The sequence below is a fragment of the Melospiza melodia genome, chromosome 1, assembly GCF_035770615.1.
Source record: "Melospiza melodia melodia isolate bMelMel2 chromosome 1, bMelMel2.pri, whole genome shotgun sequence".
NCBI lineage: Eukaryota > Metazoa > Chordata > Aves > Passeriformes > Passerellidae > Melospiza > Melospiza melodia.
Genome location: NC_086194.1, coordinates 5,326,076 through 5,343,184, shown reverse-complemented (window position 1 = coordinate 5,343,184; position 17,109 = coordinate 5,326,076). Strand labels below are relative to the sequence as shown.

The window sequence follows — 17,109 nt, the reverse complement described above, 5'->3', positions numbered from 1 at the left end:
GACTGTTCTCAAAACCAGACCCTAAAACTCTGAACTAAGGGCATCAGAAGACTTCACTTTCAGAGTTCCATTTCTTACAGAATGAACTTTATTTCACACACCCTGTGGTGGTGAGTGGATCTATCACTGATGTTCTGAGAGCCACATCTTGGCTCCACTAAGTCCAAGATTTGCTGTATTTCACCTACAGAGACCAAACAGGAGCTGGAGTTGGCCTGGGATGCACCCATACCCCGAGCCCTCCATCCTTGGCCACCTCTGCAACTCAACCACCACCTGAACTTGAGAGCATGGAGTCCACAAATCTTCAAAATTTGTATCTTTTCATTTCCTTGGGGAAGCACCAGGGGCTTCTTGAAGTGGAAATTGCCACCACAAAACCCAGCAACTACAAAGTTCCTCCCCAAAATAATCCAAGCTTTCCACCTTGCATGAAGGAAAATCAGAATAAAAACTTGGCAATCAGGGAATATTCAAAGGGAATGTGCATTCATGAAGGCTCTTGCAGCAGTTTTCCTGTGCTTCCCATAGACAGGGAATTTGTGTTCCTACATGTTGGGGTGGAACTGGAGCCCCACAGTCCCACGGGGACAGGGTGATCACCCTGGGTCCCTCCCCATCACGTGCCAGGGCTGTGAAAACTCATTCCAATGGACCAAGAAATGTGCCAGCTGCAAATGCAAAGACAGGTCCTTTCAAATAAGCCCCATTAGTTCCACATGTGCATTTGATAGATAATTTTTTTTCTGTGTTACGTAATGTGAAACCAATAATTATGGAAATGAGTGTGAGGATCCAGATAGTCTCCGGAAGAAGAAGGCAGAGACAGGGAGAGTGAACAATACCAGAGACTTTGCAGGGATTTTTCCTCCCTTAATGCAGCCATCCTCAGCAAACTGCTGGTGCAGAGCCCCACTCAGCAGAGCAAAGGAGAGGAATTGGCTCTGGGAGCTTCATCTCCCTGGAGCTGCACAGGGCCTTCAGCTGCAGGATTAAAATCTGGCTGTGCAGTCACATATCCAGCCCTGAGGCCACACAGGCAAATGGCTCTCCTCACCCCCAAAAAATGTGGAGAATGTGCTGGAAGGAGTGCAAAATCTGGTTCTTCCCTCAACTGCTTGTAGTTAGTTTGCTGTGAATTCCTTGGTTGGGGATCAGATCTGGAGGAAACGAATATCACCATCAGTATTTTTCAGAAAACCATTTATGCATCAATCTGTTTGTAACAAATAGCAGATCCCTATTCACACCCAAACTGATTTATTCTCTCATTCTTGCTCACTCTCCCCACCCCTCAGAAAAACAGAGTACAAATCTGTGCAGCAAAGCTGGGCACATGGGGAGGAAAGAAAGGAACACACAGGTTTTTAGTGGGAATACAGCTATCAAAACAACATTATACAATTAAGGGGAAAAAAGTAAAAAAAAAAAAAAAAAAAAAAGAAACAAAAAAAAAGAAACAAAAAAAAAAAAAAAAAGTAGAGGTGATTATGTAAACTGCTGTCCCTGTCTGGTCAGCACAAATCTCTTGTGGGCTTAGGTCAGTGTGTTTGACAGAGCTAGAAATAGTTGTCTGTGTTAACCATTAGCAGCTCCCAGTTCAAAGTTCCCTGTGAGCTGCCTCTGCTCCCTGTGTCTGCCCCAGGTGAGATGCAGGCAGCACTGCCCAGCCCTGTCCATGTCCATGTCCGTGTCCAGAGCTTAGCCCTCCAGCAGGGAATGAGGCACCAAACCTCCCCTTCCAGCCTGGATGCTCCCCACAGAGAATCTGACTACAGCAAACAAAACTGTTGGGAAGGATGAAAGTTTGACACGAAAGTCTCACAGATATGTGTGCTTGGCAGAAAGATTTTTGAATGTAGAGTCTGATGAAGGAATAGAGATGGAAGCAAGTTTTGATATGGAATTTTTGATATTGAAGTTTTTTGATATTGATATTTGATATTGAAGTTTTGAATTGCTGAGCCAGTTTCACTGGATAACCAAGGAGGCAAAGGGTGTGTTAGTTAGAAGGGGTTTTTAGGACTTAGAGCAAAAGATAAACCCATCCCAAACGAGAAGATGTTTTTACCAAGCAGAAAGAGAGCACAGGCAAACAATTCTGACAATGTTTCAAGTAGAAAAAAGGTCTCAGAATTTTTCACTGCAAGAAAACTGAAAAACAACTTCTAGCCTAAACTGTAATGTACTAACTTTTAGTGATTGGAGAATAGTAACATGAATATGGTAATTATAGTACTTATGATAGGCTATGGATAATAGTTAAGGTATAGATTGTGACAGTGTTCACAGGGGTTTTCAGGATGAGGGAAGAGACGTAGATTTGACTCCATATTTCAGAAGGCTTAATTTACTATTTTATGATATATATATTACATTATAACTATACTAAAAGAATAGAAGGAAAAGCTTTATCTCAGAAGGCTAGCTAAGCTAAGAATAGAAAGGAAAAGAATGGTAACAAAGGCAGCTGGCTCAGACAGAGACAGAGAGCCAGCTCCGCCGTGACTGGTCAATAAATCCAAACATCCACACGAGAGAAATCACAGATGCACCTGTTGCATTCCACAGCAGCAGATAACCATTGTTTACATTTTGTTCCTGGAGCCTCTCAGCTTTTCAGGAAGAAAAAAATCCTAAGAAAGGGTTTTCATAAAAAGATGTCTGCGATGATAGATTGGTTCTTCTGTATGAAGATGCTCAGCAAAGAAAAGTCTAGAATGCATTGTAACCAAACCAAAGGGTGTCCAGGCCTGCCTGCAGCTGGAGCTGACAGCTGTGGGCACAGCTCTGTCACCCATAACCCTGGACTGCTGTAACATCTGAGATGTAATAAACTGCATTTGGAAGAGCAGCCTGGAGTCCTGCATCCCTCATTTTGGCTTTTACGCAAAACCAAAAAGCAGAGTTTGCTCTTCTTAGTGTAGTGGTGAGGAGATGTCCTGGGCAGGCAGTGAGGCCTCAGAGTGCCTGGAATAAAACTCCAGACCCTACCCTGGAAAAGTCCTGGGATGCAACCACAGGACAAGGAAGGGTGGGTGGTTCTAACAGGTAAAGGTGTGATCCAAAGGAGGAGCATGGAAGTGGCATCATCTGCTGCCTGTGGAAGCACCTGGAGGACTTTTATCACCCTTCTCATATTCTGCAGGGAAACCCTCATTGTCTGAAGGAAAAGGGTGGGATTTGGCTGTTTTGTCATTAGAGCAGAGAAAAGGAAGCTTGGATTCTTAAAACCTCTCAGCTGTCTTTTCTGTCCAGGTGTCATCAGGATAGAGACACACAGAAGTAGCGTGGTGGTTCCCACCTTTCTGCAGTAAACAGAGGAGGTATTTGAGGTTGGCTGCTCTTTCTATCTCAGCCACCAGTTTTTAATTAGAGTTAAGGACACCTGGAAAGGCAGTGTTGAACTGTTTGCTTCCCTTGGAGAACAGGAGCAGAGCAGCCAGAACACAATCTGTGTCCCAGTTATGCCAAGGGTTGCTGGAAAGAGAATTTGGGGTGCACAGAGGTGCTGAATGATCCTCACAGCACCTCCCTACCCCTTGTCCTCCACCTGGGGGAACTGCTGAAGCTCAAAAATCACATCCCAGCAAAGCTTCCAGTTTCTTCAATGTGGAGAATGTACTGGAGAATCTCTCTCAACTTCTCACAAGGCAAGACACAAACCCCAGGAGTCTTCAAGAGTGATTCTTTCCCTTCCTTGGCTGTTGGAAGAAAAGTTGTTTTGGGGGCTGGTGCATCCATCCCTCCACCCTCTAACTATTCCCCCATGGCCTTGATTTGCTACCTGGAGGCAATTCAGTGGGATTCAGGCCCCTCTTCCTAGTAACATCTCAGTATCAAGAATTCCTTCCCATCTTCCCAAAGATCCTTGCCAGCAGAGCAAACCCAGAGCACCACTAATGATGAAGGCTGAAATCTCTGTGGGATGAGCAAAGCTCCCAGCAGAGACAGTAGCTGAGGAATCAGCCTGGGGCTCTGTAATCCTGGCAAAAACAGCTCCAAAACACACTTTATCTCGTGAGGGTGCCTCAGAGCTGTGCAGGGAATTGTTTCATGCAGGCCTTTTATGGAGAGAGGAGCTGGAGAGCAGTAGTCCCCAAAATAATTCATGAGGCTTTTAGCAGCCTCTATTACTCACTATTGGAAGGACTGAAGTGCTCATTGTTTCATTCTGGCAGCCAAATCCTCATCCACTAAAATAAATAACTATCAAGGATGCATCCCAGCTTCAGAGCTTTGGGTTGCCCGCAAAATTAAAATCCTTCCATCCTCCATCAGGTTTGTCTCTTGATAATGCAGCAGCTGCCAGAGTCACTGGAATTTTCCCATTACCATGCTGGGCATCCTGCACAATCCTCCAAGAAAAATTGCCCATCAGTTCAGGGAAACCCTGGGAGAATGCCTGGCACAAACCTGGGCTTGCACAAAGCCAGGGCTGAGCTCCAGGCTGGTCTCAGGCACTGCTGAAAGGAACAGCACTGACACCACGACCAGAGTCCACCATGTGGAACCAAACTTGTTTCTACCCACAGGACAGAGAATTGAAACCATTAGTGCTTCTCAGTTGTTTCAGATGCTGAAATAAAAGCTCAGTAAGGAGGTTTGTTCCAGTAAGAGCTGAATTAGAGCAGATGGAGAAGTGCAAGCTATTATTTCCTACAGCAATGACAGGGACACTCCAGTTGTTTATCCAGATCTCTGCCTTGCCCTGACTCACTGGCTTCCCATCTCAAAGGTTTCTTGCTTAACTTAGTCATTTCTGGGTAAATTATTTTCCAGCTTTTGATGTCAAATGTAGCTTTTCTTGTTCATTATAAAGCAACACAGTGATTTGCTCTTATTTGTGCATTGGCTTTGCTGCTTGATCAACTTTCTCGTGTGAGCAGAATAAATCCCAGGGAGAACTTTGCAGTAACCCAGTGAAAATCAGCTCTTTTTGTGCCACAGAGCTTTTTGAGAGGAAGAGGAGGCTACTTTTGCCAGACTCTGACTTTAATCAGACTTAAACTTTGGCTAAATCAAATCTCCTCAGACAGTCCTGCCCTTTGTTTCCACTGATGGTGAATTATTTCAATTCATTTCATCTGGACCCCGGCCTGCCTTTCATTTTTGCCAGGAGGAGCAGTGTGTTCAACAACCCAGAGAGAAACCCTCTCCTGCAGCTCCTGCAGAGCCTCCCCAGCAAAGCCACAAGCCCAGGGGACTACAAATTGAACTGAGAACATTCTCTGGTTTGGAGTGTGGGTGTGTGACCTGTGCCAGAAACATCCATTTAAAAAATCCCCTTATTTCAGTGTGGCTCACTCTGAGGCAAGGTGGGAACACAGAGTCCAGCACCTTCCCACCTAAATCAGACTCCAGCTTTGGGCTGTGGGTGCCCAGCCAGGTCTGAGCTTACCTGGTGATTTTAGGGGAGGAATGAGACCTCAATAATTGGCAAAAAGCTGACAGGAGGAGGGAGGAGGCTTCATCTCCTCTGCTCCTCAGTGTCAGCTCTCCAATTCAACACCATCCCCATTTGCACATCAGCTTTTAATATTTAATTGCAGCTCTGCCAAGGGACTTTGCCTCCTCTCGTGCTCAGGAGGGGGAGAGGAAGGAGGCAGCAGCGTGGTGCTGGAGAGCCCCAAGGAGAATATCAAATGGCAGATCTCAGGCAGAGGGAACAGCTCTAGCATGTAAGTGATTTTACACAAAAACCCCTCCCCGATCACAGGAGATGGAATGAATTAATATCAGAAAAATCCTGTAAACCCTTAGCAATTGAGGGGGTGCTGTGCTGGCTGTGGGAACTGTGCAGGGTGGGCTGAGAAGGGTATTTTCATCTGCTGCCTGTATTTAAGGGAAAGGAGGGATAGGGAATAATTCTCCCTAACAGGCTCATTTTGCCACAAAGTAAATCCCTGGTGGGCCCTTAACCTGGAATTGTTCAATGTTAGACACCGCCACAAAAATGGGAAATAACCCTTTAACTATGGGAGGTGGGAGCCTGTGATCTGACAGATCTGTCTCTTCTCTAACACCATGGGGAATGACCATGGGAAAACAAAAAAAAAAAAAACCAAAAAATACAAAACCAAAAAACCCAAAAACAAAAACAAAACAAAAACAAAAAAAAAGAAAAAAAAGAAAAAAAAAGGAAAAGGAATTTTTAAAGCAACTAGTGAGAGACGTATTTCCCTCCCTCTGATCTTTATTTCAGATGTCTTAACAGGCATGGGAATGGAAGCAGATATTCACAAGTAGCTGAATTACATTCTTATCCCCCAAAAAATCTGTCCCTTTTGGGTGCATCTGGAAGTAGACACCCAAACATGGGTGGACAATGACTGGACACTGAATAAATAATATTCAGGCCAGAGCCGTGAAAATTGCTGATGAAAAATTTTTTTTGCAAGCAACGTGGCTTTTATAACAAATACTTTCAAAATGTAAATACAAGTACTTAATAATCCTGTAGTTCAAATGTCTGTGTCAGTAATTAAAAAGCAATTACATATAACTTGTAGGTCCCCAGAGCTGTGTCTACATTCAGAAAATGAACCCCAGATGACCTAATGTACTTCCAAGTGTCAGATCAGTCACTGCAAATACAATGCCTGAGACTTCTGCTGCACATTTTTGAAGTCTGGAAAACAAGAACATTGTTGGAAGAAGAGGCCAAGGGGTACTTAAATCTCCAGTAACTGTCTGAATCCAGAGCTGGTTCAGGTCTGTGTGACACTGGAAACATCAGAAAAATTTAACTGAAGATGCATATGCAAATTATCTTAAGCAACTTTTAAATTATTTAAAGCTAATTTTCTTCACGTCTTTTCTTCCTTCACATCTCTCACTGTCATAGAGATGAACTTGGGGATCTAAGAGAATGAGATAAGTGGTAGACAGAGTAGAAAAGACCAATTCCCTGCATTAAGTGTGATTTAATTTAATTTGTGTCTGCTTTAACCCCATTTTGTTTTTCAAAAGTGCATTTCAGTGATGAGGTTTGCAGATGAAGATGCAGATGGAGTGAAGGCAGCATTTGTTCCACAGCCCTTTGCTGATGCCCTGAGTGGAGATGGACTCACCAATTTTTGGCCTCTTTTCCCTGAGCCCTCCCATCCAGCACCACAACCTTTGCTCTCTTGTTCCAGTGCCAGCAGACAGAAAACATGGAAAAAGCTGAGAGGCTGCTAAGGCCAGCCCAGTCCTTCCCTTCCCTGTGCCCTTCTCCAAGGAGCAACCCAGAGCTCAGGGCAGTTCTCCTGAGGAAAGCTGTGTCTGTCTCAGAGCTGGTGGCCAGGTGGGTGCTGTTTAACCTGTGGGTGAAGTTCACCTCAAATCTGAGGGGCTCCAGATCTGAATTCTCCTTTCCCTCTCCACCTCTGTAACAAACAAATCTCACTCAGACCTTTCCCAAGCACAGCACCCCAAATTGCCAGGTTCAAGTGAGAGCTGTGTGTTTTCTGTCACGAGGGCTCCTCTCTGTTCTGTATTTCCAGTGCATTATTGTGTCATAGAAGACAAATCCTGATTTAAAACCCAGACACACTCAGCAATCTTCACTAAATAAAATGACACAGAGGAATTTGCCCTTGACCCCGAGGACTGGAGCATTCCCAGGTGGACAATTTAAGTTTTTAATCTTGGTAGTTTGTGAGGTGCCACAGGGGAAAGGAGCAAATGCTGGAGAGATGAGCTGATGGGGAGGAGAGAGGGGTATGGGCACTGCATCCCCTCCTGCTTTCTCTCAACTGTCTCTTACCAAAAAGCTCCAGGGAGAATCACATTTCAGCCCAAGCCTCTTAAGGGCTGATTTCTGTTCTTGTTACAACCCATAACTGAGATCAGACCAAAGCTCTGCCAAGCGTGAGACAAGATTAGGAACAGAACCCGAAGTACATCTCCCTCCATGTAAGAGTGGCAGAGCAGCTGTCAAATCTGTCTCTTGAACTTCCCCATGGGACAGTTTAGTTCCAAATATCCCAAAATTGGTTCATTTCCACTGCAAATAGCCATCTCTCTGACAGGGTCTTTAGAGAAAGCTGAGAGTGCATTCCCCAGAGCACGGAAGAGAAGGAAGGAGGTTTATTCTGCAAAGGTCTCACTCACCACTGGTGTTATAATAGGTCAGGTACTGACTTGATAAATCCCTTTACATGAGGTTAAAGCTGAATAAATCGACCTCCTGGAAAGCCTGACTTCATCTCCAAGCTATAAATCAGCAAAGTGCAATAATACACCTCATTCAGGCAATGTAAACCCCCTACAGATCCCCCACCAGTGGGGACATGGATGCTCCAGGGACACTTCTGCAAGGAGCTTGGGAGGAGAGAGCTCACAACGGCTCTGGCAGCACAGCCCCGAGCTAAAACCAGTCCTGTCTGGGAGATTTCTCACCTCTCTGTCTCTCTTCAAACTTCCCTTTGGGATCTGTTGGCTTTGATATTTTCCAGAGGGCAGGGGAAGGCAGAACAAGCCTGTCCACAATGTGCAAAAATAAATTCAGGCTGCAAAGGGACTCAGGTGCCATCTCCTGTCTTCCCTGCAGGTACCAGCGCATCCTGAACGGTGAAAAAAGCATGACCAAGCAAGAACATCCCAAGGTGAGAGTCAAGACTCTCCTCACAACACAGAGCTGCAGTTCTTGGCAATGAGAGACAAACAAAACCCCAGAATTTTCTGCAATAACCAGTGCTGTTCTGAGAAACCCCAGAACAGGTCAGACCCAATTGCCTCTTAGTATATACAGAGGAATTGGCACACATATGATGCTCCAGGATGGAAATTTCATGTATGATATTCAGGTTGCTGTAGAGTGAAAAAAATTGTGGAGGTAGAGAAGACAATCAAGAAGTGAAAGACCCGGCAGAGGATTTAGTGCTGGCTTGAATGTCATGAATGCACCCAGAGAGCCACTCTGGGCTGGCAGGGATGACTCTGGGACATCTCTGCCCTCCTCCATCACCAGCTGGAGGTTTATTGATGTTGCCCTCTGCATCTCAGATTAGGTGTTAGTGTCATTTCTGCCATTCTTCTCCACCATTCTAGCACTTTCTTGGTGTTTATTTACTGTAATTGGACTTTGACACCAAGTTCATGGGTAGATTTTGCATTTAAGGGTCTGCAGTTCAGGATCTTAGATGGAATTCCCCCCAGCCAGAAGCTGTGACTGCTGTTCTCACATCATGGCCAAGGGACAACCTCCCACCTGCCAGTGTTCCTCACATTTTGATTGCAAACTCACTGGCATAATCTGCAGTTCTCAGCTCTGTGTTTGCTCATTTGACCCTGATTTGTGATAAGGGGCCCCTTACAACCCGGAATAAAAAAGATAACACACCAGAAGCCAGATATTCTGGACTTTATCTAGCTTTTGTGCTAAAAATGGGGTTGATTCCCACTGACCACAGAAAAATGAATTCCACCTAATTAAACAAAAGGCATAATATGATTTTTTTTATTTTGAGTCCAAGTTTTTAAGAAGAAACTGGAGATTTCTTATTAAATGATAGAGAGAGGGATTTTCTCCTGTTTAAAAACACAATTTCATAGACTAGGAGGGTGGAGATGGGAATAAAGCAATGATCCAAGAGAAGAGACAACCACTGGCCATATATTTTTGACTCCAAGGCTTTCTTGCATGTTCATGGACAAGTCAGAAGGGCTCACCTGAAACAAAAGTGAAAAAAACAAGCTATTGTGCCCTTCAACAATGTTTATTTCAGAGTACATAGAAAGTGGTGGGATACTCTTTCATTCCAGAAATCAACAGATGTGATGCTTGAAGTAGAAGAGCAGGAAATAAATATTTCACATGGTTTATTATTGAAATTATATAACAATTTATTTTGATATTTTGGGTTTGGTTTTTTGCGGTTTTTTTTTAGCTCATGGAAGCAAGATGTGCATCACAGAGCAATGCCACTCCAGTGGGGAAAAACTGTACCTTACCTCGAAGCCATCCCTGTGCCATGTGCCCAAGCAAGCCCATGGAGGGTGCTCCCATCCCTAAGATTCCAGCAAGGAATTTCAGAGGGCTCCTGACCAGCTGTGACACCCCTAAAACCACCCCACACTGTAGGAGCTCACCCTGTGCCCCACTGGAGGCTCCATCTCCCAAAGGCCCTGTGAGGAAGAGGGAGGCTGATCTCACCAGCATCCTGACCACAGTCCAGCCCCTGAGCCTGGAGAGCAAAGCCCACAGAGACCCAGCCTTCCCTTCCCCTCTCCAGAGCATCCAGAGGAAGGCACGATGGAGCCCTGCCACCACCCCAGGGAAGAAGTCTGCCACAAAGGTCAGTAGGTGATTCAAAAAGCTCTGGAAATGCATTTTATCCTTATATATCCTGGATTTCCTGGTGGTGTTTCATCACCCACTGATGTGGCCCCCTATGCCCAGGTTTCCATGTGGATGTTTATTTCTAGTGCCATCTAGCCCTGGGTGATTTGATGGCACCAGGGGCAGGGGTCAGATGTTAACAAACTGTTCCTCATGGTGATCCACTTCCTGGAAGGGGTTGGTAGGAATGAGCAGCCTGGAGAGAGATCTACACCCAGAAAACATGGGAAAGTCTATCAACCATGTTGATATCATCTGGAATATTAATTAGGGATGAGACTCTATCAGAAATTATCTTGTTCATCTCTTTGCTGTATGGTATCAGCCCACACGAGGGACTGGTCCTTCACTGGGAGAGCAGCAAAGGGCAACTCCCATCACTACTGGGTTTGAGGCACAAAAATCATTGTGGGAGCTGGTAAAGGAAATGGATGGATAATCTTGTCTCAGAAATCAAAGACAGGCCCATGCCACTTAGCTCTGGAAATGAGGCAGAGCATCAAAAAACTGTGAAGCACAGCCCTTAGAACAGCAAAGCCAAGGCTGGGTCCTGCAGGGGAAAAAAAAAAAGCCACCTTTGTCTCTGGAAAGTCAGGTGGTGTCACTTTCCCCTCACGGAGTCTTTGTGCAGTTCTTCTCCTCTATTTCTGGGAATTTACCTGTTTCCCCGCTGTTGCTCCCACACAGGAAGGGAAGGAGTCCCGGGACAGGCAGGGGATCATCTCCGCGGTGCCGGATGCAGCTGATGACTCAGCCACGGGCAGGAGCTGTGAGTTGGATTTATTTTGGTTTCCAGGCATCACTGCTACCCTGTTTCCACCTCTAGAGATGCAGCTGGGAAGGCTCTGCTTGGTCCTTACACGGAGCTGTGTTTCCCACAGAACCCCACAGCAGACACGGAGCAGGCGATGCTGCCTGGGGACGTGGGGTCCTGCCAGGGCTGGACACTCAAGAATGGGGCCAAGGATAGGGAGCACAGGGAGCAGACAAGCCCTTGGCTGCAGCCCTGATCAGTCCCACCACACAGAGCTGGCAAATCCCAGCACAGCCGGGATCTGGGCCAGTGATGAGTCCACAGAGCCATGCTGGCTCCCCCTGTGCTGTTATCCCAGCAGTTAAAAATAGCTGCTATTAAATACCAAGGAAGAAATACATCCATGTTTAGTTTGGGAGGAGTAATATGTCCCTGCACCTCAAGCCTTGAGGAGAGGAAGAGGGAGAGGTCCCTTTGTACCTAACTAAGGAGCCTTGGCCGGGCTCCTTTTTGAATTTGGCAGCAGTGATGTATGAGAGAGAGTCATCCTTGGCTTAAGATAGGGCATGTAAGTGATCCCTAATGTTATGATATCATCAGGACTAAAGCAGGTCAGGGATATTTCAAGGCAAGAGGCATTTGTCAAGAGTGAAAAATCCAAGCTTTGCATGGGAAAGAGCAGAATTTTACCAAAGTCTGCTGTTTAACTTGGTGCTGAAAAAAACAGGTCTCCAAAAAATCCCATCATGAAAAAAAAAAAAAAAAAACAGGTCTCCAAAAAATCCCATAATGACTGGATTAGAGACCTCTGGGCCATCCCAGGATTTTTGGCCCTTGATCCAGGGTCCCCTTAGACCATGTATTTACGATTTGTTCTTTTTTCTTTCCATTTCTTTCTTGCCTTTCACACAAGAGGGGGGAAAGGATCACACACTGCCTGGATTTGAGACCCTGTATTTAATTACCCAGCTGCATGGGAAAAGCAGTCTCTTACAGGAGCACACAAATGATGGAGTTTTCCTCAGCATTGCTGGGTTTCCACAGCATTGCTGGGATTTTTTTTTTAGTATCAGAGCACATGATGTCACCAGACTATCTAGCTCAACACTATCACAGTTTTGTGTGCCTTTTCCAGCACCAGGAATGTCTTTTCCCTGGCTGGCCAGGGGTGAATCATGGCCTATCTTAGAGCCTTACACCACTCCCCAGCCCCTGACTCAAAGGCCTTGTAATAGCCATGGCTTCATTGGAAGGGCTTTGTGTGTGAGGTCCTTCTGGGGAGGCAATTCCATCCAGGGAGCTGGGAATGCCACAGCTCCCGCTGAGGTGGGTGCTGGATTTGTTTCGAGACAGGAGCTGTAATGCTTCCTAAAAAAGTCCAGGAGCCAGCTGTCCCAAATCTCTCAGGGACCAGACACATCCAAGGCTGTACCTGTGCTGTGCTCTGTCATTCCCATGGAGCCAGGGAGGTGTTGGTGCTCCACAAGCTCCAGCAGTGACCAGGGAGATCTTCCATGGGATCCTCCTCATCCCCCACAGGGGCAGCCCCACTGCCCTTCCTGAGGGGTGAGGAGGAGTCTCAGTTTGGAAAGACAGGAGTCAGCTAAGGAAGGCAGGAGCCTCCCCTGAAATGGAGAATGTAAACCCTCCCCACCCCTCCAAATTGCTATAAACTTTAAATTAAGGGGCTCTCAGGCAAAAAATATGGGAGCAGGAAATAACAGTTCTTTACTAGGGAAAAAAATAAAAGGATAAAATAACCAATGCAGTACACTAGAACAATACTGACAGAGTCAGAACCCATCCTGACACCCTGTGGGTCAGGGTGTTGGCAGCAGTCCCATTGGAATTGTGGCTCAGCCCTCCTGCAGTGTCAGGGGTGGTTCTGCTGGAGCAGGGATCCTGTAGAGAAGGATGGATTCTTCCTCTGAAGATCCAGTGGAAGGAGAGGCAGCTGCTGTTCCTCTGGGGAATCCAGTGGAGAAGTCGTGCTGGTATTCCAGAATCTCCAGATTAAATCCAGGTAGGAATGCTTGGCTCCTCCCTCTGGGCTCACATCTCCCCATGGGATGCTGTAGTTCTTATCAGTCATGCAGTGACATTCAATAGCTGTTATCAGCAGATGTCCCCTCCCAAGGGAGGAGTGATTGTGGAAGAAATAAGGAAAATTGCCCACTTGACAAAAGACAACTGCCATACAGACGGTCATAGGATACATCTTGCCTTGTAATCTGGAACACAAGGGGACAGCCCCAACTTGGGATGGGGAAAGCAGTGCCAAGTGGTTTGAAGCCACACAATAACACAAGCTAAGCACAGACCAAAGTTCTCAGGGGCTAGGATGTCTGATATAGAGCTTGGCAGTGTTCAAGACAGCTCTGCTGACTTGGGTTTATCAGCAAACACACGTCAGTGTGGAGCTGAATAACTGCACAATAAGTCTAAGCACCACTGGCTGCATCTCTTTCCAGGCACAGCACAGTCACACCTGAAACACTGCTGCAGGCCTGAGCATTCATTGCTCCAGGGGATGGCTTTTATACCCCTTAGAAAAGTACATTCCCAGGCAGCCAAACCAGCTGGGCTGTGTGCCCCTGGTCACGCTGGTGATATCAGATGATCTGGAGGAAGCTGCCACCAAGGACGTCACCAAGTCACTGATTAAAGAGGTCCAAGTGGCTGTAGTCTGCAGTAATGAGATTAAACTGAGCGCTGGCAGACTTGCACAGCAGAACAAAATTCTTCCTAGGAAGGAAGATGGCAAATCAAGGAACCATTTTTCCCAAAGGGAAATAGTTGAAAGCTTGAGTCCTTTAATATTCAAAAGGAGAAGGCACCAGCAAATTTATTGCAGGTGGAATCTTCTGAGTACTCTGGATTTAAAAATCAACAACTTCTAGATGAAATTTGGCAATCAGAGAGAGGGAATTGTGGCCAAGAAAGAGGGAAGAGTGACATGCACACAGGTTTGAGTGTGTGTGTGTATTAACACTGCTCCATTATCCAGGGCTTCCAGCTGAAGGGCCCACAGGGATGTTACCTCAGTGCAAAGATGAAACAGGAGCCTGAGGTGACTGCAAATTACAGAGCATCCAGGCAGCCTCAAACCCACCTGCAAACCCATCCTCCCCCTTTCTATTCTATTCTATTCTATTCTATTCTATTCTATTCTATTCTATTCTATTCTATTCTATTCTATTCTATTCTATTCTATTCTATTCTATTCTATTCTATTCTATTCTATTCTATGTTCATTTCGACCTCTGCACAAGGGGAACTTTCAAAGCAAGGAGAGGAGGTGAAGGAGAGGGCAGGAAACAGTGGGATCCCCATACTGCAGGCAGGGAGACTCGGGTTTGGTTCAAGGGTTTGCTTGACAGAATCACAGAATCACAGAATGATGAGGTTGGAAGAGACATCTGAGATCATCGAGTCCAACCTATGCCCTAACACCTCAACTAGCACCAAGTGCCATGCCCAGTCTTTTTTTTAAACACATCCAGAGATGGTGATTGTACGACCTGCCTGGGAAGAGCATTCCAGTACTTTATTATTCTTTCGGTGAACAATTTCTTCCTAATATCCAACCTGTACCTTCCCTGCCATAGCTGGAGGCTGTGCGCTCTGGTTCTGTCAGTGCTGCCTCATGGAAGAGACCAACCCCACTTGTCTACAACCTCCATTCAGGAAGTTGTAGAGAGCAATAAGGTCACCCTCAGGACTCTGCTGGTCAGAGTGACCCCAAGATAAGTTAAAAAGTCTCTTTTCCCAGCCCAGTGGTCGAAGAAGGAGTCAGAACTCCTCAGTTCTCAGTCTCAAGGTTGTTTATTGTTTTTTATCTATAAAATTCTTTCTCCTGGCCTGCAGAGATCTGCTCAGCAGGTCAGACAGAAACACTCTGCCTGCTTCCAGGCAGTGTTATCTTTTTATACTAAAAACTACATGTACAATATTCACAATTATTTTCCAATACCCATCACCTATGTTAGACAGTGAGCTTCTACTCTAAACCAATCCAAAAGTGCCAACATCACAGCAGAAGATGGAGGCCAAGAAGAAGAAGGAGAAAGGCTGGACATGCCCAGATTCCTCCATCTTGCCCCCTGAACCCCCATTCCAAAAACCCCAAAAATCTATTTTTTCGCCCTGTGATAAACTAATTATTATTCTACTTATACTTTTGTGGCTTGCAGATCTTCATATAAGGTTGGCAACTTGCTCCATGGGTTGTAATCAAACTCACAGGGGCATCTTGGGCTCTGTGCCAGCATCTCTGAGCCCCCTGGCAGGGGTCCTGGCAATCCAGGACAGCCAGAGGAATGTCCTGAATTCCTTCAGGTCACCTCTAAGCCTTCTCTCCTCCAGGCTAAACAACCCCAGCTCCCAAACGGGGAGGCTCCATCCCCTGCTGGCTGCAGCCCCGCTCGTTCCCTGCGAGGGGGTGCGGTGCCATCTAGCGACAGCGGCACCGGCTCTCCTCCATCCCAAGCCCGGGCCCCGCAAGGATGCTCCGGGCTCCTTAAGGATGCTGCGGCCTATGCGAGGACACTCTGGGCTCCGCAAGGATGCTCCGGGCTCCGTAAGGATGCTCCGGGCCTCGCAGGGATGCTCTGGGCTCTGCAGGGATGCTCCGGGCTCCACAAGGATGCTCTGGGCTCCTCAAGGATGCTCCGGGCACCACAAGGATGGTCGGGGCTCCACAAGGATTCTCCGGGCTCTGTAAGGATGCTCCGGGCTCCACAAGGGTGCTGCGGGCTCCACAGGGATGCTGCGGGTTCCACAAGGATGCTCCGGGCTCCACAAGGATGCTCTGGGCTCCTCAAGGATGCTCCGGGCACCACAAGGATGTTCGGGGCTCCACAGGGATTCTCCGGGCTCTGTAAGGATGCTCCGGGCTCCACAAGGATGCTGCGGGCTCCACAAGGATGCTGCGGGCTCCACAAGGATGCTGCGGGCTCCACAAGGATGCTCTGGGCTCCTCAAGGATGCTGCGGGCTCCTCAAGGATGCTGCGGGCTCCACGTCCCAGCAGTGCCGTCCTCCCTGTCACGGTGACTGACCCGGGGCTCTGCAGCCCTCATTCTGCCCTCTGCACCGTGCTGCTCAGCAGATGGGCTCGGGAGAACATGGCCAGTGAACTGGAAAGGTCTGAAATGCTCCCTGAAAGGCAGGGGAAATGCTGATTTAAGATAAAAGGCTCTGCTCACGCCAGAGTTTTAGGAAGCTCCGACACTTGCCATGATAGAGGCTGGTACAATCAAAATAATCCTTAAAAGCTCATTTCCCTTCCAGCAGCTGCTTTTCATGGGCACAACAAGCTGGAGCTGAATGTCAGGGCTCATGTAAATGGCCAATATGTCCAGCCCTCGCTGCTTTGTGCCTCTGCAACTCAGGCAGGAGGGAAACTTGGGGTTCAAGCACGAGATCCATCTTGTGCCCCATCACAGAAAGGAGGGGCAGCAGGACATGCCACCCATCCCTGTCACCTCTCTCAGCCCCTGTGACCCATTAGGGGAGCTGGGATCATAGGCATTTTTTGGGGAGGCTGCCATGGGAGCACACAGTAGTTCCCAGGGATTCCTGGAGGGCAGGGGAGGGATCAGCCTCTGCTGCTCAGCCTGGCTGAGATGTGCCAACAATCAAAGCAGACAGGCCTGTGCCTCCTAATTGGCTTTTCCTGCAAGCCCCAGGCTCTGCTTTCACTCAATCTAACCTAAAGAGCCTTTTCCTTGCTGAGACCCTCATGCCCTCTTCCCTGGGCTTCCAGCAGGATCCACCCCATGGCCAAGGGCTCAGGGCTGCCCTCTGCTCCAGACCCTGGGGCTGCTCATCTCTCCCCTCACACTCTCTGTGCCTCTCAGAACACCCCAGTGCCTCTGTGAATTATTTTTTCTCATTTCCTGCCTTCTAATTAGTTGCTGTCTTTTAGACAGGAGGACCAAACCCTTTCCCCAGGAGCTGTGCAGAGCTGCCAGGTAGCTCAGATCTCTCAGCGCTGCAGGGGCACTGAGGGGACACACATGGAGGTG

General features: G+C 47.1%; 1 protein-coding gene across 1 annotated transcript in view; it reads left to right on the top strand.

Annotated features, from left to right (window-relative positions):
• The first annotated feature begins 5,529 nt into the window (after positions 1-5,529).
• The window catches only part of XIRP1 (xin actin binding repeat containing 1), a 37,442-nt gene continuing 25,862 nt past the window's right edge, over positions 5,530-17,109 (top strand). Inside the window, exons 1-5 of the mRNA XM_063177234.1 lie at positions 5,530-5,681; positions 7,140-7,288; positions 8,537-8,591; positions 9,876-10,283; positions 11,015-11,096. Of these exons, the coding sequence (XP_063033304.1) occupies positions 7,158-7,288; positions 8,537-8,591; positions 9,876-10,283; positions 11,015-11,096 (676 nt within the window). The 5' untranslated portion in view covers positions 5,530-5,681; positions 7,140-7,157. The remainder of the gene's footprint in view (positions 5,682-7,139; positions 7,289-8,536; positions 8,592-9,875; positions 10,284-11,014; positions 11,097-17,109) is intronic.